Raw genomic sequence first — 23,099 nt, 5'->3', positions numbered from 1 at the left:
GCTCTTACTGTCAGAAAGTTCTTCCTGACGTGTATTTGGAATCTCCTTCTTTGTGACTGGAATCCCTTGTTTCGGGTCCTCCTCTCTGGAGCAGGAGAAAACAAGCTTGCTCCATCTTCCATGTGACAGCCCTTGAGATACTTGAAGATGGCTCTCATATCTCCTCTCAGTCTCCCCTTTTCCGGCATAATAATAATCATAATAATAATAATAATACCCCGCCCTCCCCAGCTAAGACTGGGCTCAGGGCGGCTAACACCAGGTATAAAAACAATTGATTAAAATACAACTTAAAAACAAGATTAAAATACAACATTAAAATGCAGCCTCATTTCAGTAGAAACTCAAATCAAAAACTTTTCTGGGGATGAAAACGTCAAATTTTCACCAAGGCCAACTATTCAGACTGGTCCTACGTGGGCCAGAAAAAAGCCAGGGAAGTCCCCAAATAGGAGTTCCATCATAGAAGCAGAAAGGAAAATGGAAAGAGGGGAAGGGGATCAAGTGGATTCCAAGCCAAAGGCCAGGCAGAACAACTCTGTCTTACAGGCCCTGCAGAAAGAAATCAGATCCCGCAGGGCCCTGGTCTCATGAGAAAGAGCGTTCCACCAGGCCGGAGCCAGTGTTGAAAAGGCCCTGCCTCTGGTTAAGGCTAATCTGGCTTCTTTAGGGCCCAAGTCCCTCAACTGTTCCTCATAAGGCTTGGTTTCCAGATCCTTGATCTTGGCCGCTCTCCTCTGTACACATTCCAGCTTGTCAACGTCCTTCTTAAATTGTGGCGCCCAGAACTGGACCCAGATGTGGTCTTACTATCTCAACCCCAGCTCATTGTAGGAGCTGCAATATGGGATGCCTGGCCTTTGCTTCCATTGCCTGGGATGCTGTCGTGGTTGCCTTCTGCGTCTGCCGCTGAAAAGTTGTGTAGAAGCCACGGTGGGGTCGGAGGGAGGGCAGGTGCTGATGTTGTGCATTGAAGAGTTACGATGCCTGGTTTGCACTGGAAAACTTTACGGTCCCAAAAATCTACAGACAACTCCCGTCACCGATTTATTGCAAACTTAGAAAAGAGGAACAGAACAAATGGAGGAATGAGGAGCACACATAGAGAGAGAAGCAGGCACCCGACCGGAAGCAATCTGATACTGACGCAAGAAGGGCTTTTACTCTTGCTAGAAGCGCAGCCTTGCCCTCACCGGTTCTGGAAGGCTCCTATAGAAGAGTCTTATACACACAGAGACTTTTTGCCTGCCCATTAGGGAAAATAGGAAGCCCCAAACATATATTTTTTAGATGTCCTTTTTATGTTGAGATTCGTAGAGACACCACTGATCCTTTGCTGAAAAGGCTCGCCGATCTTTCAGACAAGTCTAAATTTAATTCTCTCCTCTTAGGCAAAGATCACAAGACGACCTGGCTGGTAGCCAGGTTCTGTGCCCAGATTTGTAGGCACAGATCATCCTCTAGAATAAAATAGCTTACTAGGGAAATGCTGAAGTTGCCCTTTGGGGCGCCTCAGGGTCAATTTTTTATGGTAGCCCAAATCTCAGTTGTGCGGGTGTATGTATATATCTCAATTTTAACTCATGAACTATTGCTGCAATCTGCTCCGACTGTATATTTTTTCTTTATGAACGCTGTTTTTATTGTGTTATGTTATGTGAGCTGGTATTTGACCGTAATAAATTATCTATCTAATTTGATGCTGGCATACTCTTAAAAAAACCAAAAACACCAGCACATCTATATCCAAAAACAGCAAGCAGGAGCTGGGTTTCTTTGAGACTGGTGCAGATCCAGTTACCCAGGTGCCTGGCATGTTTTGTAGCTGATGTGGGTCCAGTTATGATCACATGAAGATCTGTGGATCTCAGGTTGGCGACTGACCTCTCCACCTGGCTGGCCCTTCTAGCTTTCTTAAGCAGGTGAGCAGAAGAGCTTTTTATATCCGGCCTTTTTCTCCAGGGAGTACGTGGCCGTCTCCTTCCCGCTCAACAACTCTGTGAGGTAGGTTAAGATTGACTCCAAGGTCACCCTTCATGGCTGAGTGGGGATTTGAACCCTGATCTCCCAGGTCCTAATCCGACACCCTAACCCCACTGGCTTCCTAGAGTACTGCCTGAGGCAGCTTCCCCAGTGTGCTTAAGGATAGGGCCGGCCGTCTGCCTTAATGTCCTTGCAAGAACGACAGGCTGGAAGTGTGATGAATAATAACAAGAAAGAGGGAAATTAAAACCCTTGTTGCTCCTTCGGGATGGAGAGAGGAGTCCCCTCTGCTGGTTCCCGTGCTATTTTTAAAAAACGGAGGCGGCTTCTTTCTGCAAAGCAATCCCTTTAGTGCCTGCAGAGAGCGATCCTGGCAGGGGGTCTACTGTAGCCGGCGCCTGGCTGGGTTGGGGAATGAGAGGAGCTCAGAGGCTGAGCTGCGAAACCTCCCTTTTACTCTTCTCCCTTCCTGTGAAATCAGAGCAACCAGAAAGTCGTGTTGAAAAATAATACGACTTTTGAGCTGCCTGCCCTCTGAAATGGCAACGATGCATTCCGTCTTGGCGACTGTAACCCTGGTTTAAGGAGCCGTTTTGAGCCTAGCTTATGCAGTCATACCTCAGATTACAGACGCTTCAGGTTGCGTTTTTTTGGGTTACGGACTGCTGAAATCCGGAAGTACCGGAATGGATTACTTCCGGGTTTCGGCGGTCGCACATGCACACAAGCACTAAATCGCACTTTGCGCATGCGCAGAAACACCGGATCGCAACCTGTGCATGCGCAGACGTGTGTTGCGAACGCTGCGGGTTGCGAATGTGCATCCCGCACAGATCATGTTCGCAACCCAAGTGTCCACTGTATAGTAAGTTGAGTTTCTAACCCTGCCTGTAGGGTGGTCCTACTAAAGGAGCAAAGGGACGCGGGTGGCGCTGTGGGTTAAACCACAGAGCCTAGGACTTGCCGATCAGAAGGTCGGCGGTTTGAATCCCCGCAACGGGGTGAGCTCCCATTACTCGGTCCCTGCTCCTGCCAACCTAGCAGTTTGAAAGCACGACAAAGTGCATTCCCCCCTTCGGCAGGAAGGTAAACGGCGTTTCTGTGTGCTGCTCTGGTTCACCAGAAGCAGCTTAGTCATGCTGGCCATATGACCCGGAAGCTGTACACCGGCTCCCTCGGCCAATAAAGTGAGATGAGCGCCACAACCCCAGAGTCAGTCACGACTGGACCTAATGGTCAGGGGTCCCTTTACCCTTTACCTTACTAAAGAAGCAAAACCAATTGGGTGTGTTTTCGGCTTAGGGAGTGAGCAGCTCAGATTCGGCCTAGATGCAAACCCCCCCCCCCCCCCCACAACTGCCTCCGAACCGAAATCTCATTTTGAGACTCAGAGCTTGGCAAGATCAAGAAACGAACCACATTAGGGGGTTAAGCAACCAATTGCAGAATTTTGGAACTATCCAAAGACGAACCTGTTTCTTGTCCGCTGGGGTTGCTGTTGGATTGTCGGAGGCAGGCACCAAGCTGGACCCCTTTTCAGAGATGGCTCCATCGTGGATGTTTTTCCCCTCTGCCCATAATAATAATAATAATAAAATAATAATAGAATTTTATTTATATCCCGCCCTCCCCAGCCAAAGCCGGGCTCAGAGCGGCTAACGACAATAAAAGTAACACAACATTCTAAAATCAATTCATTTTAAAATCAGTTCAGAATCAAATCAAATTAAGTTCAAAATCAAATTAATGGCAACCAAGGTATGAGGTAAGGGAGGGAGGTAGACTGACAGGCAGGCGCCCCCGGGTCCTCCTGACTGGGTGCTTCTGTTTCCGTGTCCTCTCCGTTTTCACGGGCAGGTGTTTTTCCTCCCTCGCTGTGGCTCTGAGTGATGCCGCACAATATGAGGGAGGCCTGACCTACTTAGCGAGCTTGTACAGCATTTCTTATTTCTCATTAGCGAGGCTTCTCCTTCCCTGTTTCTGTCAATCTCTTCAGCGGCAACAGAAGCAAAACTGGGTTAGGGCTTGAAGTCTGACAAAGGTGTGTTGGCAGCGGAGATGTGTTTGGCACCGGGAAGGAGGGGAAAGCTTTCTGATGCATTTTTTTCAGGAGAAACCAGAACAGAATTAGTGATCGTTCACATGAGCTTAGCTTCTCTGCTGGGGAAATACAGCGGTGTCTTGACCCAAGCGAACTTGTTGGCATTTTCCCATTCTTAAGATCTGTGACAAAGTTAGTGAGTAGTTCATAAAGTGAGTAGTTCAAAATGTTGGTGCTGACCTTTGAAGCCCTAAATCTGGGGTAGGCAACCTAAGGCCCATACAAACAAAGACACACAACTTATAAAACCGCTAAACTCCACCTTCCCACCCTCCTGGTGGTACGAAATAACCGGCCAAATGTAGGCACAAACCCTCTCTTTCCTTAACTGTCCACCTATTGAATCCTGGGCCAACAGCCAAAAAAAGGCCAAAATATGGATGAATAAAGACTGTCCAGCATCTTGCATCCGGAAGAGGCTGCTGTCTGTGAGCCTGTTCATTGATCCTTGAGGAAGTGGACCTCACCCTTTGAGAAAAAGACCTTGTCTCAGAAGTTATTTAAGCAGCGGCTGCATGGACCCCCTAATAGGATGTTGCAAAAGCAAATTTACCGTGTCGGTTCAGGGTTGGACACTGGAAGGTGCACCTCCCAGCTCCCACTCTTTGGAAAGGGGCACACAGGATAGAGACGGCAAAGACAGAGGCTTAGCGAAATATTGTGGGCAAATCATTTTATGCATTAATCAGATACCTTGGTACGCGAATGCTGCAAACCCAGAAGTAAGTGTTCCGGTTTGCGACTGTTTTTCTACAGCCAGTCGGAAGCCGTGACTTGGTTTTCGAATGGTTTCAGGAGCCAAACAGACTCCCAGAATGGATTAAATTCAAGAACCAAGGTACCACTGTATTGTGAAGGCCCACTAAGGCATTGACAGCAAATTCCTCTGTCTCCCCCCTGCCCTTGTTGTAATTTAGAGCTGTTTGCACCCAGCAATCTGTTGCAAAATGTAGGGTTAGGGTGGGTTTTGAACCTAGAGGACCTGGGTTCGAATCTCACCTTGGCCCCAGGCTCAGCTGCTCCCAGTATCCTCTGCAGCGTGGAAGGAGCTCCTCAGATCTGGCATGGCTTCGTTGTGATCCCTAAAGGTACTGCAACAACTGTTTGGGGTTGTGTCTTGTGCTGGCCTCGGGCCTAACATTGCGTTCCAGGACAGTTGCCTTTCTAAATCAATGAGCGGATAATACATCCATCTTTTGCACTGGAGAGAATTGGTTCCCCTTTGGGCAGCGGTAGAGCATTTGCTTGGCATGCAGAAGGTCCCAGCCAGGTGGAATCCTGAGCATCTCAAGGAAAGACCGGGAGAGACCAGAGAATCCCGGAGAGCTGTTGCCAGTCAGAGTTGACGGTATGTTGCTAGATGAACCAATGGCCATACCAAGTCAGTTTCATATGTTTTAAAACCAAAGGGCGTCACTGAAGTGCCACAGAATTGTGGGTGGCAAGAAGACAAGACGGTGACCCCGTTCTGTGCCTGCCCCGAAGCTTTGTGCCCTTCCTTTCCCCGAGGCCTGCTCTTCTTTCCGAATCTCATTGTGCTCATCCATCACCCCTATCGCGGTGAGATTCCTAGCAGCCCGTTTGCCTGGAAATGAAGACAAAAGTTCGGGACGAATCCAGATAGGATTCAACTTGCACATGGAACGTTTAAGAGTTGCCATTTCGGTAAAAACACGTCGACTTTAGTCTACTTTTTCACGAAGCACGCTCACCTGGCGCCTTTATAGCATGTATTTAGGCACCAAGCAAAAACTTTATTCTATAACCAGGCTTTTGACTGTCTGTGGCCTTTTAGAATTGGGTGAGATGTTTTTAATCCATTTCTTTTCCCTCTTGGGTTTAATGAATCTCTGTGGGAGGTTTTGCCTGTCTGTTTGGTTGGTTGTAAGTCGTTTTTGTGAGATAAAGTGAATACTAATAATAATGAATACTAATAAATAAAGGCTTATGGAAACCCCTATAAAATGGGGAGTTTTGCAGGGCCGTTGGAACAGTGGCTTAACTGTAAATGATTTTGGGCATCTGAATAAAAGGACGTGAGGGGTGGAAACAACAGCATGGAACTGGGGAGGTATTCCCTTCAGGTTGCCCCCAAGTTAGAAATGCTTCTGTGAAGTATTCGGGGAATGCAAGGTTGTCTTTTTATGTTGGGGATATAGCAGAGCTCAGGAGACTGGAATTTGCAGGTTTTGTTATGTTTTTAATATCAAGGAAGCTGGCTGGCAAGACACTGAGCCGCATCTTCTGAGGAATTTAATAACGGAACGTTGTTGGATGCAAATGTGCAAATGTGAAAGGGGAAAAAATCTATGAAATGAAAAGAGAAAAAGAAAGAGAGGCAATATCCCTTCTTGTCTCTCAGCTGCAGTTGACCCCTTCACCTTGATGGGGCCGGAGTTTCAAGACGTTCCTTTGCAGCATCCCTTATTAAGGAGTGTTTTCAGTTCCAGGGTAATATTCCTCGTGTCAGAATGGCTCAACGCAGAAGCACTGCAGAACGCACACGAGCTAATAATGTTCTGACTATTATTATTTTTTGAAAAAACATTGATCTGACAAGCCTGCTCCTGTGTCTTGTTCTGTTTTCTTGTGCTTTCCCGAGATTCCGGTATTTGCACAGCAACATGTCTTGAGTGTGTTCTGTCTCGGGGACATTTCTGAAAACACTGCCGTATAAAGGCACAGGGTTAGCCCTACAAATTGCTCTGTTCTTCTAGATCTCTATCTCTTTATCGAACGTTTTGTGCATGGGATCCTCTTCTTATTGAATGCTTCATGCATGGGGTCCATTGCGGCCTCATTCTGTGACAAGAAGTATAAGGGCTGCATCTAGACGCAGGAGGAGCAGAATCAACACCTGCATGCTCAGGTCCACAAAGCAGATACCTGTTCAAATTCCTAGCCCTGGGACCTAATGGCTTCCAATTTGGCTGCACTCACATGCAATGTTAAACCAGACCTCTCCAAAGTGGTGCTGTCCAGGTAAGTTTTGCCGTTTAGTCGTTTAGTTGTGTCCGACTCTTCGTGACCCCATGGACCAGAGCACGCCAGGCCCTCCTGTCTTCCACTGCCTCTCTCAGTTTGGTCAAACTCATGCTGGTAGCTTCGAGAACACTGTCCAACCATCTCGTCCTCTGTCGTCCCCTTCTCCTTGTGCCCTCCATCTTTCCCAACATCTGGGTCTTTTCCAGGGAGTCTTCTCTTCTCATGAGGTGGCCAAAGTCTTGGAGCCTTAGCTTCAGGATCTGTCCTTCCAGTGAGCACTCAGGGCTGATTTCCTTAAGAATGGATAGGTTCGATCTTGTGGCAGTCCATGGGACTCTCAAGAATCTCCTCCAGCACCATAATTCAAAAGCATCAATTCTTCGGTAATCAGCCTTCTTTATGGTCCAGCTCTCACTTCCATACATCACTAGTCCAGGTAATAATATAATAGTATTATTTGTCCCCTGCCATCTGACTGGGTTGCCCCAGCCACTCTGGGTGGCTTCCATGAGATACAAAAACATAATCATGGCTGTCTTCTAAAACATGGGACACAGGTGGCGCTGTGGTCTAAACCACTGAGCCTCTTGGGCTTGCCGATCAGAAGGTCGGTGGTTCGAATCCCCGTGACAGGGTGAGCTCCCATTGTTCGGTCCCAGCTCCTGCCAACGTAGCAGTTTGAAAGCACACCAGTGCAAGTGGATAAATAGGTACCACTGCGGCAGGAAGGTAAACGGCGTTTCCGTGCGGTCTGGTTTCCGTCGCAGTGTCCTGTTGCGCCAGAAGCAGTTTAGTCATGCCGGCTACATGACCCGGAAAACTGTCTGTGGACAAACACCGGCTCCCTCGGCCTGAAAGTGAGATGAGCGCCAGAACCCCATAGTCACCTTTGAGTGGACTTAACCATCCAGGGGTCCTTTACCTTTAAAAAAACTTGTATGTAGAACTTCTGTCTCTTTTTCATCTGGCAGGAGGGCTTTGCACAAGGCAGGCGCCACTACGAAGAAGGCTCTGCCTGGTTTGCTAGACTACAACTCCCACCATCCCAGAGTCCCTCAACTTCTGGAGATTCCCCATCCTTGCCTTAAGAGGCAAGGGCTCATTTTTTTGATATACGAGCACCTGGAGGAAAGTGCGGGATGTGCCTGTAAACAAAGGCAGAGATGGGCCTCCGGGTGACCCTGGGATTATGTAACGGTGAAAGAGAGTAGCCTCTTTGCTGCCTCCTGGCAAACCTTGTGTGCCGTTTCACATTGCATTAGCCTCTTGTGTGAGTCGCCCCGAAGCTTTGTGCCCTTCCCGGTGCCTGCTCTCTTTCCGAATCTCATTGTGCTCATCCATCACCCCTATCGCGGTGAGATTCCTAGCAGCCTGTTTGCCTGGAAATGAAGACGAAAATTCAGGACGGATCCGGATAGGATGGCTTCAACTTGCACATGGGACGTTTAAGAGTTGCCATTTTGGTAAAAACATGTCGACTTTAGTCTACTTTTTCACGAAGTGTGTAGTCAAAGGAAGGCTAACCTGGCGCCCTTATAGCATGTATTTAGGCACCAGGCAAAAACTTTATTCTATAACCAGGCTTTTGACTGTCTGTGGCCTTTTAGAATTGGGTGAGATGTTTTTAATCCATTTCTTTTCCCTCTTGGGTTTAATGAATCTCTGTGGGAGGTTTTGCCTGTCTGTTTGGTTGGTTGTAAGTCGTTTTTGTGTTGCCCTGGGTGAGATAAAGTGAATACTAATACAGTGGTACCTCGGGTTACATACGCTTCAGGTTACATACGCTTCAGGTTACAGACTCCGCTAACCCAGAAATAGTACCGCAGGTTAAGAACTTTGCTTCAGGATGAGAACAGAAATCATGCTCCGGCGGCACGGCGGCAGCAGGAGGCCCCATTAGCTAAAGTGGTGCTTCAGGTTAAGAACAGTTTCAGGTTAAGAACAGACCTCCGGAACGAATTAAGTACTTAACCTGAGGTACTGTAATAATGAATACTAATAAATAAAGGCTAATGGAAGCCAGCGTTTGCAAATATGCCTACGTTTTCATGTGATAAATCCATGTAATGGAGACATTCCGGAAGAAAAGTGAAGCATGCCGAAGAATAAATGTCCATTCGTTTAAAAAGAAACCCCTGAATTGTCTGAGCTGCCCTCTTAATTTGTTTTTCTCTTATTTCTCCTCTTAGAAAGCCCACCGGCAGCGATGTCCAGGAACGGCTACTTCTTCGAAGAAACAGGCAAGTAGAATCCTACCTTACGAGTAGCAAATTCAACTTCTGCTAATGTAGCCCAAATGGCAATACTCTGCGCTGCAACACCTTGTTGCAGAGCCCACATGTTTCTTTGTTTTGTCTCCCGCTGGCTGACTTCTTGGCATTTGATCTCTTTTTCTGTCTCTTCTCCCTTCAGAGCTGCAGTTCCCAAATGTTTCCTGGAGGGAGGAGACTCGCTCCCTTCATCCAGAACTTAGCAATCAGAAATCTTATCATTTCTTGCGGCGTCCTACGGGGAGTTAATCTTGTTCTCCATTGCTATTCACCAGTTATATGAAAGCACCGGGGGACTTTGTCAGGGTGTGATGCACAACTCCATCTCTCTGTACCATCTGAATCGGGAGAAGGCAGCTCAGGTGTTTGACCGTTGCCTGGAGGTGGCGATGAGATGGATTGGGGCCAATAAATAGAAACTGGCATGATGGAGGGTGCTCTGTGTTACGAGCTCTTGGGTCCAGGAAGCAAGTAGATTTCCTTTTCTGGGGAATGTGGCCCTCGCCTGGAGGGATCGTAGAGTTGGAAGGGACCAGGGGCCAGCAAACTTTTTCAGCAGGGGGCCGGTCCACTGTTCTTCAGACCTTGTGCGGGGCCGGACTATATTTTGGGGAACAAACATGATGCAAAGGCACCACGAGCCCCGGTGGCTCCTTACCAGTGTCTTCCGAGCGGCAGGGTCTGGTGGCGGCGGAATGATGAGCGGCATGAGAAAGGGCTCTGGAGAGGGGCTGCTTAAAATGGCGGCCGCTTGAACGCTGCTGCTGCTGCTGCTGGCACCAACAAGGCCCAGCCCTCTTCCTCCTCTGGGCAGGGCAGGGAGAAGCCAGGAGAAGCCTCTCCCACCGTTTGAGGGAGAGGGAAAGAATGTGCACGCTGGCGATCCATACGGCGATTCCCGGACCGTCTGCGGGCCGGATCCAGAAGGCAATTGGGCCTGATCCGGCCTGCAGGCCTTAGTTTGCCGACCCACGATCTAGTCCAACCCCCTGCAATATACAGTGGTCTGTTAAATATTAAAAGCTTCCCTGAACAGGGCTGCCTTCAGATGTCTTCTAATAGTCTGGTAGTTGTTCTTCTCTTTGACATCCGGTCGGAGGGTGTTCCACAGGGTGGGTGCCACTACCAAGAAGGCCCTCTGCCTAGTTCCCTGTAACTTGGCTTCTTGCAGTGAGGGAACCACCAGAAGGCCCTCGGCACTGGACCTCAGTGTCTGGGCAGAATGATGGGGGTGGAGATGCTCCTTCAGGTATACTGGATCGAGGCCGTTTAGGGCTTTCAAGGTCAGCACCAGCACTTTGAATTGTGCTCAGAAACGTACTGGGAGCCAGTGTAGGTCTTTCAAGACCGGTGTTATGTGGTCTCGGCAGCCGCTCCCAGTCACCAGTCCAGCTGCCGCATTCTGGATTAGTTGTAGTTTCCGGGTCACCCAACCTCTGCTTAGAAACCTCCATTCCACTGCCAAACAGCTCAAGAAAGTTACTTGGAATCTATTTTCTTGTCATTTGACTCCATTGGTTTGGGTCTTCCCCTGTGGAGCAGGAGAAAACATGGTTGCTCCATCTTTGATGTGACAGCCCTTCCAATATGAAAACAGCTGTTATCTCCATCTCCTGTGGATAGCTCAGTTGGTAGACCACGAGGCTCTTAATCTCGGGGCCGGGAGTTCGAGCCCCACACTGCACGATAGATAACCCTTGCGGTCCTTTCTGACTCTACAATTCTGCAGTTCCTCTTTCCCAGCTCTCAACTGTCCTTCGTAAGGCTTGGTTTCCAAGACCCCTTCATCATCGCCCTCCTCTGCTAGTAACATGGCTTAATGGTCCTGAGCGATTTGCAGCCCTCCCTGGTTACATGGGTAGCAGCAGAGTTGTCTTGCTTAGTGCCTCTCCGTCTTGGCGAACTCCAGGGATCGACTAATTGGTTTTGCTGGCAATGCAGAGCTGCAGTCTTGCTCCGGGGCACTGAGGTCCCCAGACAGCTCCGGTTGTTTTCTCTGGTTCCTCTGCCTCTCCCCCCCCCACAGCCTTTTTGAATTGCATTCCCCCCCCATTACTTTTGTCATTGCGTTTGGTATGTCTGCCTTGTTTATAACTCTCCAAATTCTTTGCCTGACTGTGGAATTAACCCAAATGCTTTACTGAAGCAAATCCATTCAAGATAGTCCTGGGATATTTCCTTGCTATCTGCCTTGTTTTACCAAATGAACACACAGACAGAAACACACAGTGAATTGTCAAGGGGTCTTGGAATGGCAGGCTCTCTTTTCTAGGGCAGATCCATACTGCTGGCTGCATGCATGGTTCTTTAACCAGAGGGGATGCGGAGCAGGACTATTGCATTGCAAGCATTGCTGTAAGGTAAAGAGTAAAGGGACCCCTAACCATTAGATCCAGTCGCAGACGACTCTGGGGTTACGGCACTCATCTCGCTTTACTGGCCGAGGGAGCCGGCGTACAGCTTCTGGGTCATGTGGCCAGCATGACTAAGGTGCTTCTGGTGAACCAGAGCAGCGCACGGAAACGCCGTTTACCTTCCCGCCGGAGTGGTACTTATTTATCTACTTGCACTTTGACGTGCTTTCGAACTGCTAGGTTGGCAGGAGCAGGGACCGAGCAACAGGAGCTCAATCCATCGCGGGGATTCGAACTGCCAACCTTCTGATCGGCAAGTCCTAGGCTCTGTGGTTTAGACCACAGCACCACCCGCGTCCCAGCTCTGGGGATATTGTCAGGCATTAAAAAAAGTATCTGGTACAAATAGGACAAAGTAAAGAATTAGAACTCAATGGGAACTCGCAAAGCAGACTTCTGTGCATGCAGTGGAACTTTCCTCCTTCTCTCCTGTTCCCTTCAGCCCTCCTTGCACCCTCAAAATCATCTCTGGAGGGTTGAGGGACCCTCCAGAGCAGATTTTGTGGGTATGTGCAGAGGGGTAAAGGTAAAGGGACCCCTGACCATTAGGTCCAGGCGTGGCCGACTCTGGGGTTGCGGTGCTCATCTCGCTTTATTGGCCGAGGGAGCCGCGTACAGCTTCCGGGTCATGTGGCCAGCAGGACTAGGCCGCTTCTGGCGAACCAGAGCAGCGCACAGAAATGCCATTTACCTTCCCGCCGGAGCGGTACCTATTTATCTACCGTATTTTTCGCTCCATAAGACACACCTGACAATAAGGCACACCTAGTTTTTAGAGGGGGAATACAAGAAAAAAAATTCTTTAAAGGGAGCGCTGAGCAGAGCCTGTATGCGTCCCAGGCTCTGCTCAGCGCTCCCTTTCACGAGCCGCGTGGAGCGTGTGTGCGGCACTTGCAGGCTTTTCCCCGAGGAGGGAGAAGGGCAGCCCATCACTGATGGCTCTTTAAAGGGAGTGCGGCTCTTGGGGGTTTTCCGGGAGGTGGGGGAAGGGATAGAGGGGCTAAGCCAGGAGCTAGAACAGCAAGAGGGAGCGCGGCACAGCGATCCCTCTCGCTGTTCTGGCTTCTGGGATAGCTGCGCAGCCTGCATTCACTCCATAAGACGCACACACATCTCCCCTTACTTTTTAGGAGGGGAAAAGTGTGTCTTATACAGCGAAAAATACAGTACTTGCGCTTTGACGTGCTCCTGCTAGGTTGGCAGGAGCAGGGGCCGAGCAACGGGAGCTCACCCCGTCGCGGGGATTTGAACCGCCGACCTTCTGATCGGCAAGTCCTAGGCTCTGTGGTTTAACCCACAGCGCCACCTGCGTCCCAGCATTGCTGTAGGATGGTGCAAAGGACAAGGATCCGAGGAAACCGAAAAGAGCCGAAAGCAACGTGTGCCCACAGTTTTTCCGTTTTGCCTGTTCCGCCTCCTGCCATTTGCCATCTCACCTGTAGTTAAGACTTCATGCCATTGAGGCATCTCAAAACCCACGGAATGGTTTACATTCCTTCCCACTTGCAGCCAAAGACTTAAAGAAACCAGATGGAGAAGGCTACAGTTTATAGTGTATTCTGGGGTCTCCGTTAGGACCTGCAGGAAAAGTCTTGAGACTCTCCGGCTTGTTTATATTGGGGGTGGGAAAGGGGGGGGGAGGGTAAAGGAATGTTGATACTGGGAATACTTCGCGAAAAGTCTTGCCAATTCTGTCTGATTTGTATTTAAAGCATCTGCCCCCCCTCCCCACCCGCCGCCAAACTGACAAGTTTAGAAAAAGAAAAGGGTGAATAAGGGGGGGGGTTGGGGGAGCCGGAGCTGGCTGGAAAAGGCCGAGGATGAAGCCTTCTGATTTTGCGTGCAAATTCTCTCTTTCGTATGAGAGCTAGATCATAGATTAAATGCAGCGCTCCAGTGCTGTCGGGAATAGTGCCGCAGGGCTCACTTTGAGACAAATCTCGAGCGATCTGTGCGACTTAAAGGTTTGTGCGGTTCTTCAAGCTGTGTTGACACACAAACAATTATTTTCAGGATTAAAAAAAAGGAAGAACCAGTTCAGGCATTTCAAGCGTCTTTTTCAGAACATAAGGAAATCCTGCCCGCTGGATGGGGCCAAAGCGGGTTGGACTAGATGACCACTGGGTGCCTTCCAACTCTAGGATTCTGCTCCTGCACTCCATTCTCACAGGGACCAACCAGATGCCCATGGGAAATCCGGAATCTGCTTCTCAGTGCGCCCTCCCTGCTTGTGATTTACACCAGTTGGCAGGCCTCCTGGGGGATGCCAGGACTTGAACCCAGGACCTTCTGCTTGCACGGCTAGTGCTCTGCCACTGAGCTACGGTCTTTGCCAACTCAAGAGGCAGCCATATAACCATATACACTGTGCACCACTTCTTCTTCTTCTTTTTCTTCTTCTTCTTCTTCTTCATGTTTATTATTTATTTTTCTTTTTAAAAAAACATCCTTAAAATATCAAGGACTTCCCTTCTTCTCCTTCCATGCTTCATTTTGCGTATCATAAATCCCTGCATATTTTACATAAACTGAACCATTCAGTATTCTATTGTTACATCCATCAAGACTTATTTACACTGTTGAATTTATCTTAATGCTGCCAGCGTTTTCAAGTGTACACAGTCCCCCCCATATATTCAATAAACATTTTCCAATCTTCTCTAAACGTATGTTCTTCTTGTTCTCTTATGTTAAGTCCGCAAGCTGTGCGTATTCCATCAGCTTAAGTTGCCATTCTTCTTTAGCTGGGACCTCGCTCGTTTGCCATTTTGGGGCTAACGAAACACAAGCTGCAGTAGTGGCATACATAAATAACCTTTTTTGACACCTGGGAATTTCCATCTGAATTATCCCCAAAAGAAAGGACTCTGGGGGTTTTTTTGGAACACTACTTTTAAACACTTTTTTCAATTCATTATGGATCATTTCCCAATACTCTTTTACCCTTTAATAGGTCCACCACATCTGAGAGAACGTTCCCTCCATCTCTTTGCATCTCCAACACTTACCTGATTCAGTCTTTTACATCTTAGCAAGCCTGCTACTCCGACTCTTCTGTCTCCCCCCCCCATTTTATTGCACACATGTGATTTGTTTGTATGTTGGTGCAGAAGGAGGGTGCTTCAACCCTTTCTCTCTTACCCCAACAGCGCTCTGCATCCGTGCTTATCTAGAACCTGCAGGGTTGGTGCAGCAGCAGAGTATAGTTCAGTGGGAAAGCAGTTGCCGCAAGTCAGGTTAGGTGTGTTTCTTTCTGTTCCCCCTTGCTTCTTCTTCCACGCCAGTGTGGTGTAGTGGTTAAGAGCAGTAGTCTTGTAATCTGGTGAACCGGGTTTGATTCCCCGCTCCTCCACATGCAGCTGCTGGGTGACCTTGGGCCAGTCACACTTCTCTGAAGTCTCTCAGCCCCACTCACCTCACGGAGTGTTTGTTGGGGGGGAGGAAGGGAAACGAGATGGTTAGCCGCTTTGAGACTCCTGAAGGGGAGTGATAAAGCAGGATATCAAATCCAAAGCCGCCGCCTTCTTCTTCTTCTTCTTCTTCTTCTTCTTCTTCTTCTTCTTCTTCTTCTTCTTCTTCTAGTCCAACTCCCTTCAACGCAGGAATCTCAGCTAAAGCATCCCCAGCAGATGGCCATTGAATCTCTGCTTAAAATCCTTCAAGGAAGGAGACTCCACCATATTCTGAGAGAGTCCATTTCACTGTCAAACTGCTCCAGAGCCAGTGTGGTGTAGTGGTTAAGAGCGGTGGATTCGTAATCTGGGGAACTGGGTTCGCGTCTCCGCTCCTCCACATGCAGCTGCTGGGTGACCTTGGGCCAGTCACACTTCTTTGAAGTCTCTCAGCCCCACTCACCTCACAGAGTGTTTGTTGTGGGGGAGGAAGGGAAAGGAGATGGTTAGCCGCTTTGAGACTCCTTCGGGTAGTGATAAAGCGGGATATCAAATCCAAACTCTTCTTCTTCTTCTCCTTCTTCTTCTTCTTCTCCTTCTTCTTCTTCTTCTTCTTCTTCTTCTTCTTCTTCTTCCTTCGGCAATCACTTTGTCGAGTAAGATTGTCTTCCATAAACACGGTTTTAACAGCGGGTTCGTAAGCAACTGTGGAGGCCAATTCTGGGTCCACAATTCCTTCCACAGTGGGGACATTCGTTCCCGGGCGGGAGTTGATCATGGCGAGGGTTTGCACCATTTCCCGATCGCCATGGGACTTTGGGGGGTTGGGATGGGTTTTTGGAAGTCGCCTGTGCATGAATTTGTTTTGTGTGTGCAGATCAGTGCACACTGACCAATGCACAGTCTTCGCAGTAAGGCTCTACAGTGGTTACATACGCTTCAGGTTACATACTCCGCTAACCCAGAAATATTACTTTGGGTTAAGAACTTTGCTTCAGGATGAGAACAGAAATCGTGCTCCGGCGGCGCGGCAGCAGTGGGAGGCCCCATTAGCTAAAGTGGTGCTTCAGGTTAAGAACAGTTTCAGAGCAAATTAAGTTCTTAACCAGAGGTACTGCTGTATTCCAATGGCATGAGTATCACAACGACCGGTAGATTCTTATCTGCTGCGGCCTTCACAGCCGTTGTAACATACAGCTTGTTATCATCCGCCTGTTCTGCCATTGAGAACTTCTTGGATCATTCTTTGTCTAGCTCCTTCCCTTTGACCTTTCCGCCTTGCATGACTCTGCTGGGAGTACGAGATTCCCAACGGCTTCACTCACAAGGGTCATAGGAATGTGCAAGCCCACTCCCCACGACAAGGTGATGATCCCTAGCAATGCACGCCCCTCTCCCAAGGTGTTTTGCAGGATTCGAAAACGAAAGAACCTCCCCAAATTCCAAGAGATTTCGATGCATTCTTCTGCGTCTTGTAGATTCTTGCAGAAAGGTAGGAAATATCATTCACCGGCCTTTGGGTGGTTGCCAGTGTTGATAAGTGCAGAATTCTTTTTTGCAGCCGAAGCAAGCACAATCTGATTGATGCTAAAACCTAATAGAAATGGGTGCAGCAGAGATCCGAGACGCTGAGCACCCTTGAAGTCAAAGGTGGTGCTTTAAAAAAAAGGGAGAGAGTAAGATTCTGTGTTGCCTAGCAGTTTTAGCAGATGGTGGTCGTTGCTCGAAAGGAAATTTGCACAGAATGTTGTGCAATTATTGTTTTTTTGTTTTACGAACAGCTCAGAAGCAATTTTGGTTATCAAGTAGCAGTGTTTAATAGTAGGTGAAATCTGCCTCAGACGTCCGCCTACAATTGACTTTCTGATATCTCTTGCCAATAGTTCCACAAATCTTGTTGAATGCAGTCACAGCACCGATGCAGACCTGCTCTCTTGCCTTTTAAGCTCAAAGCAAAATTTATTTATGGTTTTGTTTGTTTATCTTTGTCAGCTGCTTTGAGACACATGTGAAAAGCAGGGTGTGATTTTTAAAAAATAAATAAAAACGTGTGTGTCTGCAAAAACCATTTATGACACATACCCTGCACTGCTTGTCGGTTAATTGAAAAATAACCCCTCTGTCTAAGTTCAACTGTTATTAGATTGGAATTCCATACGAGATACAGATTCAAAGAAGTGATAGACTGGTTTCTGTCTGTTCCCCCAATCTCTTTAAAAGACGTGGGCAACCTGATGGCTTTGGCCGAATGATTTGCAAGACCCCCCCCCAAAAAACCCCCTTAATTTCAAATTCTCTCTGCAAACAATTCATTTCTGATCTCTGGCAAGAGTGATGTGATACCTGCCTGCTACACACAGAGAGAAAGGCAATGGGGTGGCTGAAAGAGAAAAGGGGTGGCCCCACACATTTTCTTCTCTCTCTGGTACCCCAGCCACAATCTGCATGCAGCCCCCTAATGGATTACTTGTGGCAGGGGTCAGCAACCTTTTTCAGCTGTAGGCCAGTCCACCGTCCCTCACATCATGTGGTGGGCCAGACTATAAATATTTTTTTGGAGGGGGAATGAACGGATTCCTATGCCCCACAAATAACCCAGAGATGCATTTTAAATAAAAGGACACATTCTACTCATGTGAAAACACACTGATTTCCGGACCGTCCGTGGGCCAGATTTAGAAGGCGATTGTGCCGCATCTGGCCCCCGGGCCTTAGGTGGCTTACCCCTGACTTACGGAATCAACAGGCAGCCCTGTTTAGGGAATCTTTTAATGTTTAATGGGATGGGGGTGGTGCTGTGGGTTAAACCACAGAGACTAGGGCTTGCCGATCAGAAGGTCGGCGGTTCGTATCCCCACGACGGGGTGAGCTCCCGTTGCTTGGTCCCTGCTCCTGCCAACCTAGCAGTTCGAAAGCACCTCAAAGTGCAAGTAGATAAATAGGTACCGCTCCGGCAGGAAGGTAAACGGCATTTCCGTGCGCTGCTCTGGTTCACCAGAAGCGGCTTAGTCCTGCGGGCCACATGACCCGGAAGCTGTACACCGCATCCCTCGGCCAATAAAGCGAGATGAGCGCCGCAACCCCAGAGTCAGCCACGACTGGACCTAATGGTCAGGGCTCCCTTTACCTTTACCTTTACCTTTTAATGTTTAATAGGTTATTGTATTTTAATATTCTGTTGGAAGCCGCCCAGAGTGGCTGGGGAAACAAAGCCAGATGGGCGGGGTATAAATAAATTATTATTATTATTATTATTATTATTATTATTATTATTATTATTATAGAATGGTTGAGTTGGAAGAGACCCTGAGGATCATCTAGTCCAACCCCCTGCAAGGCAGGAAAATGCTGCTGCCCCATACGGGGACCGAACCTGCAACCTTGGCGTTATCAGCACCACTCTCTAACCAACTGAGCCATAGGTTTTCAACCTTTTTGAGTCCACGGCTCCCTTGACCAACTGCATTCTTTCTGTGGCTCCCCTGTGGGGCTCAGGAGCCCAGTTAGGTCACCCCTTTGCCTGTGGAGCTGGCAGTCTATCATGTTTTTTGAAACCCTCCCTTGTGGAGTGTTCCCTCTCTCCCCTCTCCTTGGGAGTCCTCTGGGCAGCCATTGCTGCTGCCCCTGCACTCCGAGCTGCCCCCTTTGCCCCAAAGAGAGGGGCCTCTTCAAACTGCCCCACAGGGGCCTGGGAAGCACCCCCTGGCCAGCACCAGAGACGCCATTCACCTGGAGAGCTTGTGACCAGGGCTGCTGCAACAAACAGCTGTGCAAGCCTTGGGGAGGCAGAGATGCAAGAGAAAACCAGAGGAGGCAGGAAAGGATAGAGGGACAGAGGCCAGTGTTGCCTGTGGCACGACTGCCCAGCATTCAGGGCACCCCAAAGTACCATGGCACACTGGCTGAAAACCACTGAACTGGGCTATCCAGCTCTAAACAGCGAAAAGTTTGCCTTCCCTGTTGTTGTTGTTGTTGTTGTTGTTTAGTCGTTTAGTCGTGTCCGACTCTTCGTGACTCCATGGACCAGAGCACGCCAGGCACTCCTGTCTTCCACTGCCTCCCGCACTTTGGTGAAACTCATGCTGGTAGCTTTGAGAACACTGTCCAACCATCTCGTCCTCTGTCGTCCCCTTCTCCTTGTGTCCTCCATCTTTCCCAACATCAGGGTCTTTTCCAGGGAGTCTTCTCTTCTCATGAGGTGGCCAAAGTCTTGGAGCCTCAGCTTCAGGATCTGTCCTTCCAGTGAGCACTCAGGGCTGATTTCCTTCAGAATGGATAGGTTTGATCTTCTTGCAGTCCATGGGACTCTCAAGAGTCTTCTCCAGCACCATAATTCAAAAGCATCAATTCTTCGACGATCAGCCTTCTTGATGGTCCAGCTCTCACTTCCATACATCACTACTGGGGAAACCATAGCTTTAACTATACGGACCTTTGTCAGCAAGGTGATGTCTCTACTTTTTAAGATGCTGTCTAGGTTTGTCATTGCTTTTCTCCCAAGAAGTAGGCGTCTTTTAATTTCGTGGCTGCTGTCACCATCTGCAGTTTGCCTTCCCTAGCTTTGAAAAAAGGTGTTACCTTTTGATGCTGGGTATCGCCTCTCCTGGTATGTCCCATGGAGGACTTTACTGTCTTCAAATAAAAACATCTTGGAGGTCCCAGGCCACAGGGAGGTTAGGTTGGCCTCAACCAGAGCCAGGGCCTTTTCAATACTGGCCCCGATCTGGTGGAACGTTCTGTCACAAGAGACTAGGGCCCTGCAGGACTTGACATCTTTCTGCAGGGCCTGCAAGACAGAGCTGTTCCACCTGGCCTTTGGCCAAGGCACAGTCTGACTCCCTCCTTTGGTAATCCTCACAGAACTCTAGCCCAATGGTTGCCATGAATTTGATTTTGAATTGATTTTAGAATGAATTGATTTTAGAATGCATGCCAATTAATTGATTGTGATTTTATGTAAACTGTGTTACTTTTATTGTTGTTAGCCGCTCTGAGCCTGGCTTCGGCTGGGGAGGGCGGGATATAACTAAATAAGAATAAGAATAAGAATAAGAATAAGAATAATAATTATTTTATTTTATTATTTCATGCTACAGCGGTATAGAAATATTTCTCTAAATCACATTTTTTGTTATTGCCTTTTGCACCCCACTTTTCCTCAGCTACACGGTGGTAGTTCTTGTGCTCCACCCACGTTTTGCCCCCCCATACCCAAAGAACAAACAGATCCCCACATTGTTTAAAAACTAGGTGATGCTTGAAACATTAGCTCGCTTTCCCCAGGAGCGATTGTTTATGAAAAAGCCCGCGAACCTCCTATTATTAAACCAATTGCATGTTGCAAGACTGCTTGGGCTGCTTAATCCTTTAGAGCCAGTTCACTGCGGCATGTCTGCATCAAGCCAATAATTTGTGCTTGCAAGAGGTTAAAGAAAGCGAGCGAAGCACTTCTAATTAATTTAATCCGGCTGGCAATCTAGGTGTGATGCTTCACCCTCCCAGTATTGTGTCTGCAATCAAAACCCTGTGTGTCCGTACCTCAAAAATTCCTGGTAGTTCTCATTCCGGGTGGTTTGGGATTCTGTGGCTCAGTGCGGGCTCTTAAGAAGAGCTGCCTGCTTTGTTTAGTCGTTTAGTCGTGTCCGCCTCTCCATGACCCCCTGGACCAGAGCACGCCAGGCACGCCTGTCTTCCACTGCCTCCCGCAGTTTGGTCAGACTCATGTTTGTAGCTTCGAGAACACTGTCCAACCATCTCGTCCTCTGTCGTCCCCTTCTCCTTCTGCCCTCCATCTTTCTCAACATCAGGGTCTTTTCCAGGGAGTCTTCTCTTCTCATGAGGTGGCCAAAGTATTGGAGCCTCAGCTTCAGGATCTGTCCTTCCAGTGAGCACTCAGGACTGATTTCCTTCAGAATGAATAGGTTTGATCTCCTTGCAGTCCATGGGACTCTCAAGAGTCTCCTCCAGCATCAGAATTCAAAAGCATCAATTCTTCGGCGATCAGCCTTCTTTATGGTCCAGCTCTCACTTCCATACATCACTACTGTTTTGCATTAGACCAAATACCCATCTCCTCCAATCGCCAGTGAGATGCACATATACGCATGAAGTTCACCTGCCTTTCAAAGCCATCTCAGCTGGAGGCTGTCTCTGTCTTCTCTTTGCAGCAGCAAACTCTGTATGCTGAACATGCGTTGCATGATGTAATAGGAGCGAGTGGGAAATGTTGAAACGAAACCTTTCTGGCGACCGACGCGGAGCAGCCTAGTTGTCCAAGGACGTGTTCAGAATCCAGCCTGAAGATGGCAGCCTTAAAAGGATGCTTGCTGTCTTTGTGTGGCATGGATCGGTGCCCATCGGAACGCACAGAAACCAGATTTCCTCAAGGGCTCCTGCTTAGACGTAGTAGCTATACTTCAGGGAGGAAGCCGGGGTCTGAGTCTGTGCAGTGGGAGGCGGCGAGGGAACTGTAAGCTGCTGCCCTGGGTTCCAAGATGGAAGAAAAGTGATGTGCATAGGAAAATACAGCGGTACCTTGGTTCTCGAACGGCTTAGTTAATAATAATAATAATAATAATAATAATTTATTATTTATACCCCGCCCATCTGGCTGGGCCTCCCCAGCCACTCTGGGCGGCTTCCATAAAAACCAAAAATACAGTAAAATATCACACGTTAAAAACTTCCCTGAACAGGGCTGCCTTAAGATGTCTTCTGAATGTCAGGTAGTTGTTTATCTCTTTGACATCTGCTGGAAGGGCGTTCCACAGGGCGGGCGCCACTACCGAGAAGGCCCTCTGCCTGGTTCCCTGTAGCTTTGCTTCTCGCAATGAGGGAACCGCCAGAAGGCCCTCGGCGCTGGACCTCAGTGTCCGGGCAGAATGATGGGGGTGGAGACGCTCCTTCAGGTATACTGGACCGAGGCCGTTTAGGGCTTTAAAGGTCAGCACCAACACTTTGAATTGTGCTCGGAAACGTACTGGGAGCCAATGTAGGTCTTTCAAGACCGGTGTTATATGGTCTCGGCGGCCGCCCCCAGTCACCAGTCTAGCTGCTGCATTCTGGATTAGTTGTAGTTTCCGAGTCACCTTCAAAGGTAGCCCCACGTAGAGCGCATTGCAGTAGTCCAAGCGGGAGATAACCAGAGCATGCACCACTCTGGCGAGACAGTCCGCAGGCAGATAGGGTCTCAGCCTACGTACCAGATGGAGCTGGTAAACAGCTGCCCTGGACACAGATTTGACCTGTGCCTCCATGGACAGCTGTGAGTCCAAAATGACTCCCAGGCTGCGCACCTGGTCCTTCAGGGGCACAGTTACCCCATTCAGGACCAGGGAATCCTCCACACCTGCCCGCCTCCTGTCCCCCAGAAACAGTACTTCTGTCTTGTCAGGATTCAACCTCAATCTGTTAGCCGCCATCCATCCTCCAACCGCCTCCAGACACTCACACAGGACCTTCACCGCCCTCACTGGTTCTGATTTAAAAGAGAGGTAGAGCTGGGTATCATCTGCATACTGATGAACACCCAGCCCAAACCTCCTGATGATCTCTCCCAGCGGCTGCATGTAAATGTTGAAAAGCATGGGGGAGAGGACAGAACCCTGAGGCACCCCACAAGTGAGAGCCCAGGGGTCTGAACACTCATCCCCCACCACCACTTTCTGAACACGGCCCAGGAGGAAGGAGCGGAACCACTGTATGACAGTGCCCCCAGCTCCCAGCCCCTCAAGACGGTCCAGAAGGATGTTATGGTCGATGGTATCAAACGCCGCTGAGAGATCCAGCAGAACTAGGAAACAGCTCTCACCTTTGTCCCTAGCCCGGCGGAGATCATCAACCAGTGCGACCAAGGCAGTTTCAGTCCCATGATGAGGCCTGAATCCTGACTGGAAGGGATCCAAATGGTCCGCTTCTTCCAGGCGTGCCTGGAGTTGTTCGGCAACCGCTCGCT

General features: G+C 48.8%; 1 protein-coding gene across 6 annotated transcripts in view; it reads left to right on the top strand.

The window, feature by feature from the left end:
* SLC4A11 (solute carrier family 4 member 11) overlaps window positions 1–23,099 on the top strand; it is a 241,052-nt gene that overhangs the window by 108,323 nt on the left and 109,630 nt on the right. For all 6 annotated transcript variants that reach the window (XM_053402104.1, XM_053402102.1, XM_053402101.1 and 3 more), the window contains exon 2: window positions 9,259–9,309. In XM_053402104.1, the coding sequence (XP_053258079.1) occupies window positions 9,259–9,309 (51 nt within the window). The remainder of the gene's footprint in view (window positions 1–9,258; window positions 9,310–23,099) is intronic.

Source organism: Podarcis raffonei, chromosome 9 (genome assembly GCF_027172205.1).
Source record: "Podarcis raffonei isolate rPodRaf1 chromosome 9, rPodRaf1.pri, whole genome shotgun sequence".
Taxonomy (NCBI): Eukaryota; Metazoa; Chordata; class Lepidosauria; order Squamata; family Lacertidae; genus Podarcis; species Podarcis raffonei.
This window is presented reverse-complemented; position numbering and strand designations above follow the sequence as displayed.